The sequence below is a fragment of the Dioscorea cayenensis genome, chromosome 4 (genome assembly GCF_009730915.1).
Source record: "Dioscorea cayenensis subsp. rotundata cultivar TDr96_F1 chromosome 4, TDr96_F1_v2_PseudoChromosome.rev07_lg8_w22 25.fasta, whole genome shotgun sequence".
In the NCBI taxonomy this organism is placed as follows: domain Eukaryota; kingdom Viridiplantae; phylum Streptophyta; class Magnoliopsida; order Dioscoreales; family Dioscoreaceae; genus Dioscorea; species Dioscorea cayenensis.
The window spans coordinates 97501-115817 of record NC_052474.1 but is presented as its reverse complement, the minus strand read 5'-3'; the positions used below and the strand labels follow the sequence as shown (position 1 = coordinate 115817).

At 35.6% G+C, this 18317-nt stretch overlaps 3 protein-coding genes across 3 annotated transcripts in view; 1 reads left to right on the top strand and 2 right to left on the bottom strand.

The window, feature by feature from the left end:
* Nucleotides 1-187: 187 nt before the first annotated feature.
* Nucleotides 188-4278, bottom strand: LOC120259048 (spindle and kinetochore-associated protein 1 homolog). Its single transcript, XM_039266581.1, has 9 exons — nucleotides 4104-4278; nucleotides 3892-4016; nucleotides 3690-3799; nucleotides 3518-3599; nucleotides 2381-2448; nucleotides 1795-1900; nucleotides 1682-1711; nucleotides 1370-1483; nucleotides 188-410 (listed from the first exon to the last, which is right to left on the bottom strand). The coding sequence occupies exons 1-9, from the start codon at nucleotides 4198-4200 to the stop codon at nucleotides 324-326; spliced, it is 819 nt and encodes a 272-aa protein (XP_039122515.1). The 5' UTR covers nucleotides 4201-4278; the 3' UTR covers nucleotides 188-323.
* A 4972-nt stretch (nucleotides 4279-9250) lies between these two features.
* LOC120258814 (scarecrow-like protein 27) overlaps nucleotides 9251-18317 on the top strand; it is a 17011-nt gene continuing 7944 nt past the window's right edge. Inside the window, exon 1 of the mRNA XM_039266246.1 lies at nucleotides 9251-9266. The gene's annotated coding sequence lies outside the window, so the exon portion shown is untranslated. The remainder of the gene's footprint in view (nucleotides 9267-18317) is intronic.
* On the bottom strand, nucleotides 9541-17291 carry LOC120258815 (E3 ubiquitin protein ligase RIN2-like). The gene is made up of 12 exons (XM_039266248.1): nucleotides 17079-17291; nucleotides 16201-16278; nucleotides 14889-14975; nucleotides 14662-14783; nucleotides 13926-14022; nucleotides 13542-13647; nucleotides 12552-12709; nucleotides 12316-12453; nucleotides 12174-12241; nucleotides 10926-11150; nucleotides 10019-10391; nucleotides 9541-9922 (listed from the first exon to the last, which is right to left on the bottom strand). The coding sequence occupies exons 1-12, from the start codon at nucleotides 17289-17291 to the stop codon at nucleotides 9863-9865; spliced, it is 1725 nt and encodes a 574-aa protein (XP_039122182.1). The 3' UTR covers nucleotides 9541-9862.

Genomic DNA, 18317 nt, shown 5'->3' with positions numbered 1-18317 from the left:
TTAATAGAGGTGGTGCGTGAGTGTCATGTATTTCTGTAATTTATAGTGCATGAGAGGCTGTTGTGTGGCAACGGAGAATGATGTTGGTTCTTATAATTTCAATAAGAAATCCATTGATACGAGAGATACGGTACACACATTATTGATCTTATGTGGCCGCATGTTTTAATAACTGAAAGGGAGGACATTTTTGGGAAAAGGAGTTCAAGAGCTGAATTTTTTGGGAAAGGGAGGACATTAGATGTTATTCTTCACATCTAACAGCAAGCGAGACAATTTCTACATCTGAAACACACTTAAACTACAAAAAAGCAAAGAGACGCTTATCCATGTAGCGGAGGCTTCAGAAGGGTTATCACTCGGTGATGACCAATTCGAGCTTCTTGAATGCGTCCAAGGTGACGAAGAACCTGTGTAAAACGTTACTTGGACAAGTCATTATTCATAGGAAAAACAGAATTCAGAATATTCAAGTGTTTGTATATAGATATGAATCTACCAAGATAAAATTTATCCATTAGCAGCAAGCTTTAAAATTTTGCTTATAGGTATGGAATTATATGTCTAGTTTCAAATCTAGCCTTCTTGCTTAAAGCAAAGAAGTTCGCTGATAACCGATTTGCCAAAATGAAATACAAATCCTATGCCATGGTTCTGCTGTGCAGGGAAAAACATTGCTGCTATAAGCATTGAAAGAACAAAATCTTTGGGGAAGAAAAATCATGCCAAGTTCTATTTGGCAAAATAAAACAAGAAATTAATGTGGCACTGTAACATTTTATTTTTAAAAAACCACAATGAAAAGTCTTGCTTCTTTCATCTTTCTTCACTATATGCAAAAATTATTCAAAAAAAGTAAATGTCTTGAGTCATGCTGCACACATTCTTTCCATATGCAAGCATGAATGTCCAAAGACACACGCATGAGTGACTCAAAAAGATGCAGGGAATTAAGAAAATGCAAGAAACCTTGACTGTAAAAGCAGTCAGGAAGATCTGCATTGAGAGTTAACTTGACCCAAATATTAAAAGAAAATCATAGGAAAAAAATGAACATTAACAATTAGATTTTGTATTTAGAGTCTTAGACATCAAACCAGTCTCATCACATAACTGGGGTTGGTTACAGAACCTAAGAGAGCTCTGCAAAGAGTGCAATCTAGCAAAGTCATGATAGCGTCAACATAAAGCAGTAATTTTGATCTAACTGATGCCATGTTGTAATAATAAGCAGATAAAATGATTCGTGCATTGTAAAATTTAGAATGTGATGTTAGAGACTTCAAATTCAAATGTTGGCGTACAAGCACTAGATATAAGTAGAATACAAGGATACAACCCTACAAAAGTTAATAGCTGGCTAACTTACCGTCAAAATTGCTTTCCCTGTGTTGTCTAGTTTCAGTCCTGGCCCTTTTATGTCAGATTCAAGAAAAAACAGCTTCCCCTTCACTGTGTCAGAAGTTGCCAGATCTCTTAGCTCCTGAAATTTTTTGAGTTAGCCAAAGTTAGGCAATATATAAGTAAACCAGTCTGGCAGTAGTTATATGTCATCAAGCTAAATGCAAGGATACAGCAATAAACAAATTTAATTATTAAATACAGGCTCTTTAAGAGAAAATAGGGCACATATTATAATAATTTGAAGAAACCCGATCTTTAGCTGAAAAGGAAATCTCACCAGAGCCTTCTCCCAGGAATCCTCAGCCAGCTACAGATGAAGTCAGATGTCAAAATTGGTGTAAAAAAAACCCTCAGACAGAGATCAAAAGAAGGGAATTAGTTAACTTAGACCTTCTTTCTGGGAGCTGTAATTAGTTGAGCATTCGCTTCTGCGTATACAGCTATCTCATTGATAGCAATGTTGACCTTCTCCAATGTTAGCCTCCCTCGCATATAACTAAAATAGATAACAGCAAACATTATTAATCAAACTTTGATGAATGAGACTAATGTAAGAATGAAGTGATCATCCCAAATTTGATGCATATCAGCTTGTTAATCCACCTTATAAACAACAGATTTCAAGCAGAGTCAGCAGACCAAACCCGCTAATTTGCTGGGTGCAGCAAATATGCTATGAAATTCATTTGAGTGCTGATTTTTTACTATCAAATCCCCAAAAGCAGCAGTTGCAGATAGCAATGTCATAAGAAGGTATATTTTTGAGATTAAAAGAAAACTGGACTCTGTGGGAGATTGGTCGCCTATATACTGCACTTACAAGGTTTGAATCACAAACCAAAGAGGACAATCGCAAATGCATGGCCAAACAATTTCTTTCCATATTATCTCTTAATAAACAAAAGCATTTCAGTTATAGGTTTAAGCCTTGTAGGAAAATTTCCAGGAAAAGAAGCAATGGAAACAACAAACTCACGATGACAATGAGTCTAGTTCATCTGCAGTGATATACCAACGTGGTGCTGAAATTCGACCCTTTTTCTCCTTCAAATAAATACAATAAATCCATCAATAAAATAAACAAGCAGACTTCATTAAGAATGTATAAAATTTTGAAAGCACCATCCTTGACAATCATAAGAATCAGTATCATTTTAAAATTAATTTGAGGGTGCAGAATTTCCTACAATAGAAAGGCAAGGGAAGCCTCATTTACAACTCTAAATAGTTTTCTCCTTTAATATGACACCTAAAACAGGGTGCAAATATATTTTAGTTTTTCAATTTAAGCTGTCCTGACACCAAATACCAAATGCGAACCAGAGCAGCCAGATTTGGAAATGATCCTATATTCTTCCTTAGGACACATAAGTTTTAATTTTGACAGGCAACACAAATAGCCTACCAACATTTAAAGAGAATGTGAAATGAACATTTGCTCAGCCAAATAGATCTCTATTTTAATAAGGTGGCACTATCTAACAAAGTCAAGCAATATTTAGGATGGCCATTGGCTGAGGTGATTCAAGAAAAAATGCAAGCTAGTGAACCGATGACAACTTATGTTAACATGAGTATAAATTTAACCAAGGGTAGCATTTTGTGGCAAACATGTTCCAGATTGCATTTTCCCCATTTTCTAAGCCATTTGTAAATACAGCAATTCAAAACCTACTGTTTCCTCTCATCACAAGGAGTAAAATTACATCTAGCGTCCAGATGTGCTACCAGAGTAGGCGAAACACCAATAGAAGCATTTGTGCTCACTAAAACTTAGAGTGGAAGAATGTGTCAGAAAGTCTAGTATGTAAGGAAGAGTTAAAGAGGAAGCAGCAACTACATAAATAAACAGCTATTCATAACTTGGAACGAAAGCATGAAAAATAATTGGAAAAAATTCTCAGTGCAGCACCATATTAGAAACAGGTTTCCCAATGATATAAGCATAAATTAGCGTCCATCATATGCATGGCTTTCCAGAGAAAGAACTATGTCGTGTTGGACCTTCAAAAAGCAGCCAATAGATCATCCCAAATAATCACATTTATCACTAACCAGTCCATTTTCAGTGATTATAAAAAGAAAGGTGATCTTCAAAGAGCAATCTCCCCACCTTGAGTGGCGCCATAGCTGGTTCCCCCTGGACTTTGGATGCCTCGCTCAACAAATCATAGTCCCGCGTGTCCATTATATCACTGAAAATCGAAGTAACATAACTTTTTACTGGTAATTCCGAAACTAAAAAATCAGAGCAAGGCGAAGAAAACTAAAAAAATAAAAAATACCATGAAGGCATTGAATCTGGTAGGTCAATGACCTCACGCATTCCCGTGGGCTTGTGAACAAGCATGTGTTGCAGCATCCGCTGCTGGCGCCGAGACATCTCAATGAGCTTCTGCACCGGAGATAAAAAAAAAAAAAAATTGACAAATCGGATGAAAAATTGAAGGGAAAAGTACAATGAGATGAATTGGAACCAAATCATACTTTTGCTTTGGGAATAGCATTCCTCTCTTCCTGCAGCCGTTCCTTGATGACCTGGATCTGTGACTCCATCGTCTTAAGGGTCGTATCCATGGCCGAGAGATCGGCCATACTAGTGCTTGGATACACTGAAGAAATGAGATATTTCTAGGGTTCACAGCCATTAATGGCATACATAGATCGACAGAGAGGGGGGAAGTGAGAGGAGGGATTACTGTTGCGGGCAATGACGAGCTCCTGGAGCTCAACGATGCGGGAGTTGAAGGCGGAGATGAGCGCATCGAGCGAATGCCCAACTTGCTTGAGATCCATCGTCGCCGGATTCCCAGATCCTCTCCGCTGCTCTGGCCGATGGGGCTCGTTCAAGTTTGAAATGCTCCCTAGGATTGGCGGGAAATTTGGGTGATTTTTCAGAGCATGTTTACAAATGTAACCCTAAACAACATCAAAATTACGATTTCATCATATCTAAGACGGTGCTTTTGACGGACGGACGGTCATGATAGAGCATCATCATCGAGGCCCATTTTCAGTATTTTTCAGTGCTAACTACCGGCCCAGCCCACTGGGCCTTTATCATTATTTTTTCTAAAAAATTTAATTTTTTTTTCTAACTATATTCAAAATAAGATTTTTTTTCTTTTTTCTTTCTTTTTCTCCTTTGTAATCTTAATTAGTGCATATCCGAATGCGTGACATTGTATTTTTTATAACATTGACGAAATTAACATTGATTGACAGAAAGTTTTAGATTTATATATATATAATATACATTTTCTATTGACGTTAATAGATAAGAAATCTATGGACATCTAATTATCAGTTGTTGGATCACAATCCAATGCCTAATATTGATGAACAGTATTACTATTTATTATACTGTTTAAAACGATAATTTCTATATATGTTACTGTATCACCTGCTATTCATCAATGTTAGCCATTGGATCTCGATCCAACTACTAATAATGGACATCCATAGATTTTTTATCTTTGTGTGTGATCTTGGCATACCATTAATTGTTAAGTGCTTTATAAATATATGCAATTAATCTGAGTCCAACTTAATTTGTTGCATATATGGGACTGATCGAAGAGATGGATGTCTGTCTTTCTTGAGGCAAGAATAATTTTTTTAAGGTACTCTGCCATTCTAGCTCATCCCGTTTGTTTATTTGTTGCAAGTGTTGACAAGAAGTCCTGTTGGAAGACCAAATTGTTTGCTGTTTAATGTGTTAAAGAGGGACATCTTCGAAATGCATGCATACATGATATATTAATTAATGTTAATATCATCCCAACTTGGACTAAATAAATATGCAAACAAACCTTTTAAAGAAACAAGAGATGTACTGTCGATCGGCACCCATTGGGTTTCATTTGAAAATTATATCTATTAGATTTTGATGAGTTTCAAGGTAGCATTAATTGAATCGCTGAAGGATGTTTAGTTGTTTAATTACTCCAGTACTATACTAGTTAGTCAACTAACATGAACTTCTTCTTCTCCTTTCCCAATGTTGGACTTATGTAAGTTTCTTTTTTGTTTCAAATACTTTCCAGATTTTTTTTTTTTGGAATATTAATAAATTCCTACATTAATGAATATTACCCATGAGGTGTTTTTTTTCCATATTAGAAACATACAAATAATATACCAAAAAACTAATTAGCAAACAAATAAGTAATAACTGCCTCCAATAATATTAATTAATGATCAACCATCTAGCACATCTACAACGTCCACAATATACTTAGAAGCAGTTGATCAATCAAACACATGATCAGTTAGTCACTACCCATGCATGAACACTAGAGTAATTAACATTGTCATTGTGCGCATCTATTTGTTATGGATGGATGGCCCACGTTGGGGCATCTGGTAGTCCATGGACAACGATTCGTTATTGGTGATGGTACCCTCTTGTTCCTCTAAACTCTTATGTTCTTGCTGCTTCTCAGATAAGACCTACAATATATATATATATATATATATAAAAAAATTAAGAAGAGCAAATTAACAGCTAGCAGAAAGCATGACATGTTACTCCCTTTCCTCTCTCAAAAAAATTCTGAGATTTCATTTCATGCATTAATTAATCTTGTATAAAAGAGATCGAGGGCAATGAGCATGACATGTTCACTTCCTTGCCACCCCTCACTGTGGACATGATATGGGCCACAAATTAAGCATGTTCTCTCATACTCTTCATTCCCGGCTTAATTATATACTGATTCAAATATATAATATATATGCATGTATATATGGTGCTAATATATATGATTATATATCTATGTATATATACATATTCTTACCATTGATTGACTTGTTTGTGGATAGCCAGCATGAGGAGAGGTAGCTAGAAAATCCATTGATCCTGCACATTGCGTTACTATTAATAAAAATATTTGCAACATATACAGGACGAAACTCTTTTGCAATTTGATCAACAAGCAGCAAAGTATATTTAAGAGCAAAACTTGGGATCTTTTCTTAATTAATCCATTTCCTTCTGATCATATACAATATTCAAGATGTTACTTCACAAAAACCAAGAGACTATTAATTGATATATATGCATGAGCTTCTTGCTTGATTAATTAATTAATAAGGTGAATGCATATCTAATTAGTTGAGAGCATGAATTACATATAGTCTAGTGCTTTATGAAAAATATTGTTTAGTACGATCATAACGATCAGTAAAAAAAAGAAAAAAAAAGAAAAAGGAAGATCCAAAAGAGAAAAATAAAGAAGGTGATCATGATGGAGTAGGTAGCGTAATATACTTTCAGTTCAGTTGTGAGATGGTGGATGGGTTTTTGGTCCAGCATAGTCTACATTAAAACCTGGATGTCCCTTGTGTTTCTCCATCGGAGGGACACGCCATGAGACTGAAACATGGGACTGAATTCGAACTGCACCTGATACTAGTACTGCCTTCGTCACTGCATGATCCTCAACCTTTGTGGAAGTCCTTGTCTTGCCGTCCTTGAGGCTTTGTGCAGTAGTTGCTGCACCTCTCCACTCTCTCTTCAATGGATAACAGCAACCAAAACGACAAGTTCAAGATATATATATGAGAAAGAGTAGTTCATGCATGTGTATGTATACGTATGTATAGACTATAGTATTGTATAGTATTCAAACCTTGTTTGCTGGCTGGATTTGATCATCACTCAGGAGACGACCATGGCATGAATGGATGGATATGAATAGTGAAAGGAGGATGAGGAGGAGAAGATGAAAAGAAGACATTGTGGGCATGTTGCGGATCGAGCTGATGTTAAGTTGGGGATCGATCGAGTTGCTTGAGAGTTTATAAACTATTTGCAGATGGTGGCATTAATTAATACAGGGCTTGTGATGAACTGAAGTACTGTACTAGCTAGTATTAATTTCTCTAAGTAGACATATATAGATGCTGGTGTGTTGGTTGAGAAAGAGAGAGAGAGAGAGAGAGAGAGGTGGGTTATGGAGGCAGGGCGGCCTCCTTTGTCCTCCCTCTTTCCTCTCTTAATACCAAGGAATGGAGAAAGCTAATCAGAAGACCCTCAATGGGAAAGAGGAAAGAGAAGAAGTGAAAAGGTGAATTTATAGAAAGGTTAAAGCCCAGTTTATGGGAAAAGCTTATTTACATGATGAAGTGAATAGTTTAGTGTTGTTTTCTCAACATTAATTTTTTATTGCTTTCTCTCCTCTGAATGTTTCTTCTAATTTATATATATATATATATATACGGGCCGGTGTCAAGAAGGTGGAACAAAAACAAGAAACGGAGCGCCTAGCTAGCTAGTGTTTTGCTCGGGAAAAGGAAAACTTATGCATCTTGTCTTTTATTTAGTGATCCTATATATATATATACACACACAACTGGTTTCACTGTGTTTTTCCCGTTCGACTTATTTTGATAAATTAATAAAACAGGCTTCATGTGGATGCATGCATGCATGTCTTGTTGTATACTAAGAGAATGTTCAAATTGAGATCGATCTCTAATTAATTTCCTCTTATAAGTATACATCCATTTGCTGTGTTCTCTCTTCTCTAATTACATATGCATATAGATATATATATATAGAGAGAGAGAGAGAGAGAGGTTGTGTCTTCTATGTACAACTTGTATAGCTCGGCTACCATGCTACACTGTTTATAATATTCTTTATGCATCAATATATGCCTATCTCTCATGTTTTTAAGGATGTCCTCAAATAATCTTTACTCATATATATACATATATATGTATGCTATCCATTGATCAATTGCATACAATGCAATTGTTGGTTCTGTTTCTCATTGTATTCCATCTGTTCATAATTTATTTCTAATAATAATTAATATATCTCTCGTCCAGTACATATATATATATATAGGTTGACCGAATAAACACTATCATTCTTACACGTGGACACAAAGGACGGCAGGAAACGAGACGGTGAAAACGGCCGGCAGGCAGGCAGGCAGCGAATGAGGACTGAGGAGAAGAACGTGCGTCAATTGTCTGATTAGGGTTACGCCGTGCCGGATAAAAGTAGCGCAACGCACCGCACCGCACCTTACGGCCTTAAGTGTGGTCCTTTGCTTGTCAGTTCTAACTTCTAAGTACGTTCTATTGGTAGTTAACATTACTATCAAATATAATATTTAATTAATTAATTAATACAAGAAGAAGAAGAAGAAAAATTAATTGATAGAAAATTTGGGGACCTGAGCTTATTCCGGATCCACGTGCATAAGACAAGCAGGAGAGCCGCAAAGAAAAATAATTTTTATATAACTAGCCTAGTGGACTTCATAATTTACCACAAATTAAGCCCCAAGTGAAAATTGAGACACTGGTGTAGTGTCTGAGACAAAGGAATAGCCTGATATGATATAGCCTTTCCAGTCAGTCATAATATATGAACAGAGTAGTCAAGCAGCAGCCACCAACAAGTGCTAATGAAAAGGATAGATAACTGGAATGGAGAAATTGAGGACATCATGTCTCGGCTGATGGAAAAGTAAGGGATAATTAAAGAATGCAAGCTTCATTGACAATGAGATGTGATCCTCTTTTAACTAACTTTTACGGCGGGAATCTCCTGGGGCACCACCAACACTATGAGAGTTTAGGCCTCTTTGCAATCCTTCAAAAGAGATACAAAAACATAAAAAAAAACCAAGGAATGAAATCATCTCTTTTTAGACTTTCCAGTTTCACCGACTCACATTATATAAGTAAGTATCCATACATCCCAATTTTGAATTTCAGAGAACAGACAGTGAAGTACATTGCTTCTCTTGGGATAAAATGCTAAACAGGAAAGCAAAACACTAATGTAAAACTTAAGTTACATATGGATCAATTGTGTGTGTGTGTGTGTGTGTGTGTGTGTGGTCAATTCCACTGCCCCCAAAATAAATAAATAAATTCAATAACACACAGCTAACTCTGTTAGTTAAAAGTTGATTTGTTCACAAGGTTGCCTTCATTGGCAATACTCAATAACACACACAGGTTATCGGACCATAACAATATTCTGTAATTTTATTGAAAAAACAAAAAATGATTCCAGGGACCAGATGGGCAATCACTTCCCATGAACATATATAGGCGGATACAGGCAGAAGAAAGAACAAGTATAACAGAATCAATTTGAGGCGTTGAGGCTGCAAAAAGGGCTGAGTACTGATTTATAGAACTGAGACATAACAGTGAGAATTAATCATCATTAAACCCTCCAATACATAATAGTATGGAAAACCTGTTTAAGAATATATATGAGACGTCCCGGCAAGAATGAACCTTCAAGCAGGCAAGTTCCCTTTCTATACATTTTTTGTGATATTAAAATGAATTTATTACAGCAAATCTATGACCTTTTGGCACGCCGCACGCGTACTCACCTATCTCACCTGCTGCTTCTAATGTACAGCCTTGCAGCCAGGAGGAACAAGATTAGCCGCTCAGTGCCCTTACATCCTTTAAGTCATTATTGCACAAGAAGAAGATTATTCACAGTAATGTTTATGTTGTTGGTTCTTAGCAAATCCTGACAGGAAACAAAATTTCAATATGGTCAGTGTCAAAATGGGCTGAAAATTGTCACAAAAAAAAAGAAAAAAAGAAACCAGATATTAGAAGATACCTGAACAATTAGCTCATCATGGATATGGGGCAAAACCTCCCTCACTCTATCTACCATGGTCCGTAACTCTGACATGTTTGGATTTACAGAAGGTGAGTTGTTTCTAAACCGTAAGCCAGATCCATTTCTATTGTTTCTGATGGAGAGTGAAGGAGGTATAGAAGAACCAGAGGCCTGATGTGATGGCCAGAAGCTCCATCCTGCATCTTCAAGTGAACCATGAGAAAAATTTTCACCAACCGAAGCCAACTGCCTCATCATCATCTGAACCCCAGTAAGCCCAACAGATCTGATAGCATTAGATGTGCTAGGACCATCAATTCCAGCATTTGGCCAAGGATGCACCCAACCAGCAGAGTCTAACCCAGCTCCCCTGCACACAGTAAAGAATATGTAAAATACAATAAAGAACTGCAGGTTTTATCCCGGGCCAATTATTTCTCCAAAGATAAAAATACAAGAATATATAAATCATAACTGCAGGTTTTATCAAGTACAGCAAACTCAGACAGAATGTGCTAACATCCATGCTCATTCTATATTACATTCACATTAACTCATTAAGGCGGTTAGTTGCTTGAATAGTTGGATCTATTTTGCTAAAATGTCGCAAGTAAAAAATTATAAAACTAAAATGGCATAATGAAAACTTAAGAGATGTGAAGTTTTTCAAAATAGATCCCCAATTGTCTCATCTCCATCCTGCATGCACTTATTCTTAAATCAGATTAGTTCAGGAGAAATTTCCGAGTGCTAACTTTAGTGATCTAGAAATAAAATTAGCAGTAATATCAGGATCCCATTATGCATACTCCAGTATAGAAATAAATGATGGGAAGCAAGCATTGCTAATAGAAATGGTAACATATGTCAAAAAAAGGAAGTAATGCAAGCACACTGCACAAACCTCCAAACTGTATCAGGATTATGCTGCTGGTTAGCGATTGCCCCACCTGGTTGTGCGTGCCCCTGAATTCTTTGGGGATCAAATCCCAAATTACCTTGTACAGCAATTTGGTCATCATTGGCGACCTCTCTTGCTGGGGAGTCTGAATGGTTTTGAGGTCTAGATAGAAAAAGAGGCCTCCGACAAGTGGGACATGCATATACATCAGTTAAACCCTGATCCAACCTGGGAAAAATAGGTGATAGGGAAAAAATTAATAAGAACCATGGAAGCTGTAGCAAAAAGATATCATAGATCAGGTGTGCTTAGATGGGGGCATCTTTATCCCCAAACAGCACATTTGGTTGGGGGGAGGGGTTAGATGTTGGGGGATTACTTGAGTTAGTGGATATTCTTTCTTAAGATTTAATTGAAAATATATTAATATTGTGACACTATATAGAAAATTATCATTATAATTTAAAATATTTCATTTGCAATAAACTCAAAGTTTGGTCAAATTCAAATAAAAGTCCTTCAAAACAAATTCAAACAGCCAAACCCCAAGCCAACTTAACCGCAGTTGTCAAAATCCCAACCATACACATCTTGTTGATTGATGTGAAATAAAATACTAAATAAAGAGAACTAGAGAATCACATCCCTGAAGAACATTCAAGGCCTGTTTATACTAGCTTCTAAATAAAACATTTATTTAATTAGACAGCATTAGGAAAATGTTCTAGATTGCAGGCAGTTATGGTTAATTTCACAAGAGTTCCAAAAGAAGAAATAACCTACTGGTTGGAAGAGGGCTTCCCTAATGCTAGTTATAATAAATATTCATGCTTCAAAAGTTGTTTAGCAACATCTACACATTCAAAATGATCAACCTTTGAGACCAAAAAAATGAACTTTACAAAAAATGATGTGTGAGCAACACATCAAGTAAATCACAGTATGTTACTTTTTGGGGAAATGTAACATAATGCTTCCTTAAAATTTGAATAATGGTTTTTTCCTAGCATTTATCTTAGTGTGGTTAATTGCCTGCTCCATCTAGACAAACAAGATTATTAAGTCTACAGTGTTTTACATTTTTTTTTCTCAAATTTGGAAATCTTTCAATAGATTCTACTGAGGTAAATTCCAAATGTTAAGCAAAGCCTTACAGTAAAAAGCTACAATAAATTGGACATGAGAAGCTAAAAGCAAGGGATGATAGAATGAACACTTAGTCATAGCTTCAAAATTGCAGTCAGATCATACCAAGACCTTAAGCAGCCCAGATGAAAAAGATGATTGCACTGTAGTTTTTTGGCTCTGGCCATCGGTCCCTGTGATTTAGACAACTAATTACCACTCTGCAAGTATGAAAATAATGAAATTTCCAGGAACTAGGACAACTCACTTTGCAAATAGCACATTCATCATCATATGCACACAACTCCTCATATGTAGCATCAGGAAGTGCTCCATTAAGAGAATTCAAGGCCTTCCTCATCTTGATATATCCTTTGACCAGCTTTACAACAGTGCTTACAAGAGCCTGTACATTAATCACATGAAATGATTACATTATACAATTGCCATCCATCTCAAAAATAAATAAATAAATAAATAAATAAAACCCCAAAAAAAATTTACACGCAAATTTAGGAAAAGGATTGCATCCACTAGTTGAAATGCCATTCCATGCAGCCACCAGATGATGAGATAATGTCCCAAAGCCATTAGTACTGTCATCATGTCCAGAAGAAACCCACCATGTCGAATGAGAATCCCCTTCCATTCTGATAGAGATCCTGCAACCCAAGAAATAGTTTGATCTCCAGAAACATCAAAACAGTTGAATATTTTCTAGTGCCTCAAAACTGATTCAAACCAAGAGGTTAATCTTTCTACAAGTCATGAGAAATTTCAAATTTTTAATATAGAGTAACACTTTATTTAAAAAAAAAATGAAACTATAGAATTAACAATGGTATTATCCCATTATATCACACCATTCAGAATTCTAGAGAGCACTTCCAGCTATAACACCGCAAACTAATATGAGCAAGGCCAAGTAATTACTATATAATCTAAAGAAAGCTATTGTCAAAAATTTTTATGACAGATAACTTTGCCATAGCCTAACAGTTGCTCATGCCAACATCAAGAGCATGAGAATAATTTGGGAGATAGCCCACCTATGTCTCCATAATTACTACATAAATTTTTTTTTTTTAAAAGCCATTGTCAAAAAGCTTTGACAGAGAACTTAGACATAGCCTAAAAGTAGCTAGTGGCAACATGCATGAGAATAGTTCATGAAATGGCCACCTATGTCTCCATCCGCTACCCTCCCTCATTATCATCCTCTGGCATTTTCAATACTTCTGCTCTAGAACATGCTAGCAACAAACTCAGGAAAGCCAAAACCTTACAATAAAAATGAGTTCGCACTCTAACCAATTATGAATTGTTGTTCATAGTAACAATAGGTTTTTTTTTCAACAAATAAAATTGTCTGGAATCACATACTCCTATGTCCTTTCTTGCATAACAATTTATGAGGCCATCAACAAAAGTCTGTAACTCTGCAGTAATATATATGAACAAAGAATCCAAAAGGAGATATCACGCACAATATACCTGCTCCTGATTTATAAGAAGCTTGAGATCCTGAGCAATCCCCACCACTCTCAATATAATGGCGATGCCAAATCTCAAGAAATTGAAATCCATGTACCATGACAGACTACAACACATACATTCCATTTGTCAGAGAAAAATGCTGACAACATATCACAAGATTATTGGAAATATTTTAACTACTTTCTTTTTGCATCAATAACTTCTTTTATTTTATGACTGAAAATGCATTAAACATATATCTGGAACAAGCTCAAAATTAACAGCTTCAAGTTATAGTTGGATGTGGTGCCTATCATCACTCCACATTATTCTCTAGCTCTTTCAATCGTTGAAGTATATAATAAAGAGAGCCTACATAACACTTCAACCAGGTGCACTTACCAGCAGCGTCTCACACAAAATGCAAAGAGGCTCAAAGAACAAGAGCAGATACAATTTAGAACTAAACGATTGGTAGATCATCAAGCATAGCCTTATCCTGAAAGAACAACCATGCATGGAATGTAAGCAATTTTCTTCAAGAAAAAGGGAAAAGGCAAAAGCAGTTATAGGCACCTTTTTGTTCAAAGAAAATCTATCAGAGATTAAGCATTGAAGATTGAGTTATAAGAGAATAAACCTAATAAAATCTGGAGATGTTGGGAAAAAGAAAATTTTAAAACCACTGTCAAATGGCGATAAATCATTTTTAACATTAAGTAATGCCTTTTTATGGAGGAGCAAGAAAAAAGAGAAAAAAATGAGTTGTGCAATCATAGCTTAAAACTTTACCAAAATAAAACCCGTTGTAAAAGTTGTCAATAACAATAATAAGAAAACAGTGTTCATTTTCTGAAGGACAGCAAGCTATATTCATACACATGATAATAAAAGTTGTCAATAACAATTATAAGAAAACAGTGTTCATTTTCTGAAGGACAGCAAGCTATATTCATACACATGATAATAAACATATCCTAAAATCTGAATGTAGACTAGTGGTCTTAGATAACAAATCGCACTGTAACTGAGAAGATAATGTGATTGAATTTCGAATCAGCCAGAATACAATCAGGCTAAAGCCACAATTAAAATAACAGAAAACAAATGCTGATTATAGTATGATTAAAAAAATTACCAAAGGAAATCCGCAGAAACAACAAACAATAAGGCAGAAAAAACACGAAAATATTTTGCAGGTGTAGCAGATGGCGAAGCATTCAGCCGTTCAAGGCGATCTTTGGCCAAGGTAAGAAACATCTGCATATCAGAAAGAGTACAAGTTAACTGCATACGGAAAACAAGTAGCACTGCTCGTAAAGCTGCGAAAAAGCTTTGGCAGGGCAAGACATTCATACACAATACCTTGAATGAACAAAGTACAAGCAGCCACGTTGACCACACTGCCACTTGATAACCATTAGGTGGCACAACCAATGGAAGGAACGTTCCCTATTGTCATAGGATCAGACATGCAATGAACACAGGTAATGTAGCTTAAACGGAGCTGAAACTACTTATTTTAATTTTAATGAGAAGAAAGTAATACAATTTGGGCACTCAAATAATAATCTATGTTCAGTAACTCTGTCTGCATCTTCACTAGCACATAAAAGTACTACAAAGAGAGAGAGAGAGAGAGAGAGAGAGAGAGAGACCATATCATCAGTGCAATGATGCAGTAGGGAGGAGATACTCCAATAAATGCACATAATCATTATAACTAACAAAAATAAATAAAGCAACACAAAAAATATAGTTCATGGTGTGCATAAAGAAGCACGGTCAATCTTGCATTATGGAATCATCACAAATGTACACAATGAGACAAAGGGAATACAACTAAACTAATTCAAAAGGTAACCGCGTCTTTCTCTTACCTAAAATAATATAAACAAACTCAAATGAGTAACATAACAAAGCTTATCTTTTATGATCACAAAGGAAAGGTCTACTTGACATGCTTTAAGAGCAAGAAAACAACCACAGAATGTGGTGCAAGGCTTTAGATAACTGTGGTCTCATCTTTATGCATTGAAATAACTTCTTTTTATAGTAAAATTACTAAAATATCATTAGATGCATGAGATAATTATTCAAGACTTCAAAGAATTGTTTTATATCTTCAGATGAGCACTGGAGTGCAGGTACAAATTACAATAACTAAGAAAATAACAAGCATCAATTGGCTTTGATCTCTTACCCAAAAAAAAAAAAATCATATTTCTCTCTTCAATGTAGACCAAAACTTTAAGATCCTTGTCATAGAACCTTACTAGGAACTAAACAAATTCAATTATCCAGATTGACGGGAAAGCCAGATCAGATATTGCATTGTGCAATTATTCTCATCAAGTCAAATGGAATGAAGCAATTATGTTTAATCATCATTAAAATGCAGCCAAGTCCTTCATTTTGGCTTGATAATGTCATCCCTCAGATAAGTTATCCATGGAAAAAGACCTTGAGAGTAAATTATCTACTAATATTCTTACATGCAGTATTTGTGACATGCGCAAGAATTGCATAATTGGATTATATTGCAAACCAATCAACCAATACGCATACATGTACAATGAGGTCATATGTTACCCAAGAAAACTAGCAAAAAGAGATACAACACTTGAAAAAAACTATATATTAAACTCAGGAGCCAAAATTCTAAAAGGACTATCACCTTGTAAATGATATAATTAATGAATCGTTCCAAGACTTTTCGAGTCTCTGCTGGAGACAGCTGGACAAAGAATAGCGTCTGTAGGAAACAAGTTGAAGTCAGATAAAAAAGTGAAAAAAATAACTACACTGTCAAACAGGGAAAAAAGACACAAAGAATGCTGTATGGTTACTAAGAAGGCACATTTTGCTATGCACAGGTATGCACTTGTGGATACACAATTATAGAATCCATATGATCCATTACCTCCCGATCTTTTAAAGCAGTTCTAATTCCTAGATGGAATATATAGTTCCAGAATTGATATCTAGGAATGAATTGTTCGTATCAGAAATTTGAGGTCGTTGAATTCTTAGACTTAACATATATGGCCAGTCAAAAAATGCACTTACTCTAAAGCTCAGTGAGCAACATAGATAAGTAAATGATTCTGATTTCATATTTATATTCATGGAACTAGCAAGATTGGATACACTTAGCATAACAAGCCAAACAAGAAGATCCCCTCCCAAGACAAGTTAACATTTTGCTCATTTCACAATGATCCAAATGGCCAACATATGCGAAGGAATGATGTAATTAAACATGATGAGCCATTTAAACCACTTGATCATTTATATCACAGAAAACAATTCATCAAAACATAATAACCTACCAAAAAGAAGGGGAAAAAAAAACTTCAGTAAGATCCATGATACTCTTCACTTGAGATCAGCTAAGCAAGTGATCGGCCAAAACAGCATTTTTGACATATAATATAAACAAACATCTAATTGGATCAATTCACTGTCCACCCCCTCAGAAAACAAGAAACAAGCAAACTCCCTTAATGGGAAACTGAGAAAGATATTAATCAAACAAACAAAAAAATTTAGTACCTTGAGTCCGATGACGATCAGAAAATACACGTTGAGAGCGAGATTCACCAGTAAAGCGATGGTGACATGCGAGCTGAGCACCACCTCAAGCGCACCCCCAGAGAGGATCCCATCGGATTTAATCCGATCAAGAAACGAGGTCAGCCACCATTGCAGCCCAAGCAAGCTCAGCGCCGTGTAGGCGACCGAGACATAGAGGAAATTGACGGCCATCGACGCCACCCTCAAGAGCTCATTGCTATTGAGATTCTCGAGATGCGTGAAATCAATAGGGAGAGATGAGGAGAAGAAAGAAGAAGATGGAGATTTGCAAAGAGGGTTTTGGATTCAGTTTCTTGAATTTCTTCGAGTCTTGACCGAAGGAAAGAAAGAAAGAAGCAAGGATCCGCGATTTGGATCGCTTTCTTTGCAATATTTCTTTCTTTGATCCTTTTTTTTTTTTTTCTTTAATTTTCTATTTTTAATTTTTATTTATTTGGTACCAGCTCGCGAAATTAACAAGTATTATTATGATGGATGGGCCGAACCATGGATAAGAACCGGTGCTAGTGCTACCGGGTCAAATACCATGTTAGTCCCCGGGCCCATCTTGACTTTCCATAATTAAATTATATTAGATTAATTTTTTTATTATTTAAATTTTTAAAATTAATGAAATTAATAAATATGGTGATGATGAACATGGTTCATCCAATTTTTCAAAATAAATAAATTAATAAATATGGCCATAGATCGACATATTATAATGGATTTCCGCTACTCAAATTCAAAATAAAATATACTTTTGGTTTTTCTATTGTGAAATAAGACACTATAACATGTCAACTCAATAATAAATTATTTTATAGAATTTTAAATAAAATAATAATAATTTCTATATGTATTATTTAATTATTAGAGAATTGATAATATTAATAACTAAAGAGTTTATAAAATAGTTTAATATTTGAAATATTTCAGAGAGGAGGAATTGGCCCTCCGTCTCCGAGGTAAGTAAGAATAAAAGGCAAGCAAACCAGGCCGCTTTTCAGGGTTTTGTTTGCCTTTTATTTTTTCTTGCTTTGAATTATAATGGTTTGATATTTAAAGAGAATTTATTTCATATGACGTGGGAGAAGGAATTGATTTGATGTTTGTCACCCAACTTACAAGGGAAAGGAAGTAGAAGGCTACGAGGTCACGAGCCCAGGAGCCCAAGGCCTCTGTTTAAGCCCAAATTAGTTTGGCCTGTTTGTAAAA

Bases quoted from the DNA above. Each gene is read 5' to 3' on its own strand.
- LOC120259048 (XM_039266581.1), bottom strand. From the start codon at position 4,200: ATGGATCTCAAGCAAGTTGGGCATTCGCTCGATGCGCTCATCTCCGCC. The intron at 1,901-2,380 runs GTGAGTTTGTTG...TATCTATTTTAG, and splicing joins GAACTAGACTCATTGTCATC to TTATATGCGAGGGAGGCTAA. The intron at 1,484-1,681 runs GTGAGATTTCCT...AAAAAATTTCAG, and splicing joins ATTCCTGGGAGAAGGCTCTG to GAGCTAAGAGATCTGGCAAC.
- LOC120258815 (XM_039266248.1), bottom strand. From the start codon at position 17,291: ATGGCCGTCAATTTCCTCTATGTCTCGGTCGCCTACACGGCGCTGAGC. The intron at 14,784-14,888 runs GTATTGTGTATG...TCTGATATGCAG, and splicing joins TTGTACTTTGTTCATTCAAG to ATGTTTCTTACCTTGGCCAA. The intron at 12,242-12,315 runs GTGAGTTGTCCT...TCTAAATCACAG, and splicing joins ATGAATGTGCTATTTGCAAA to GGACCGATGGCCAGAGCCAA.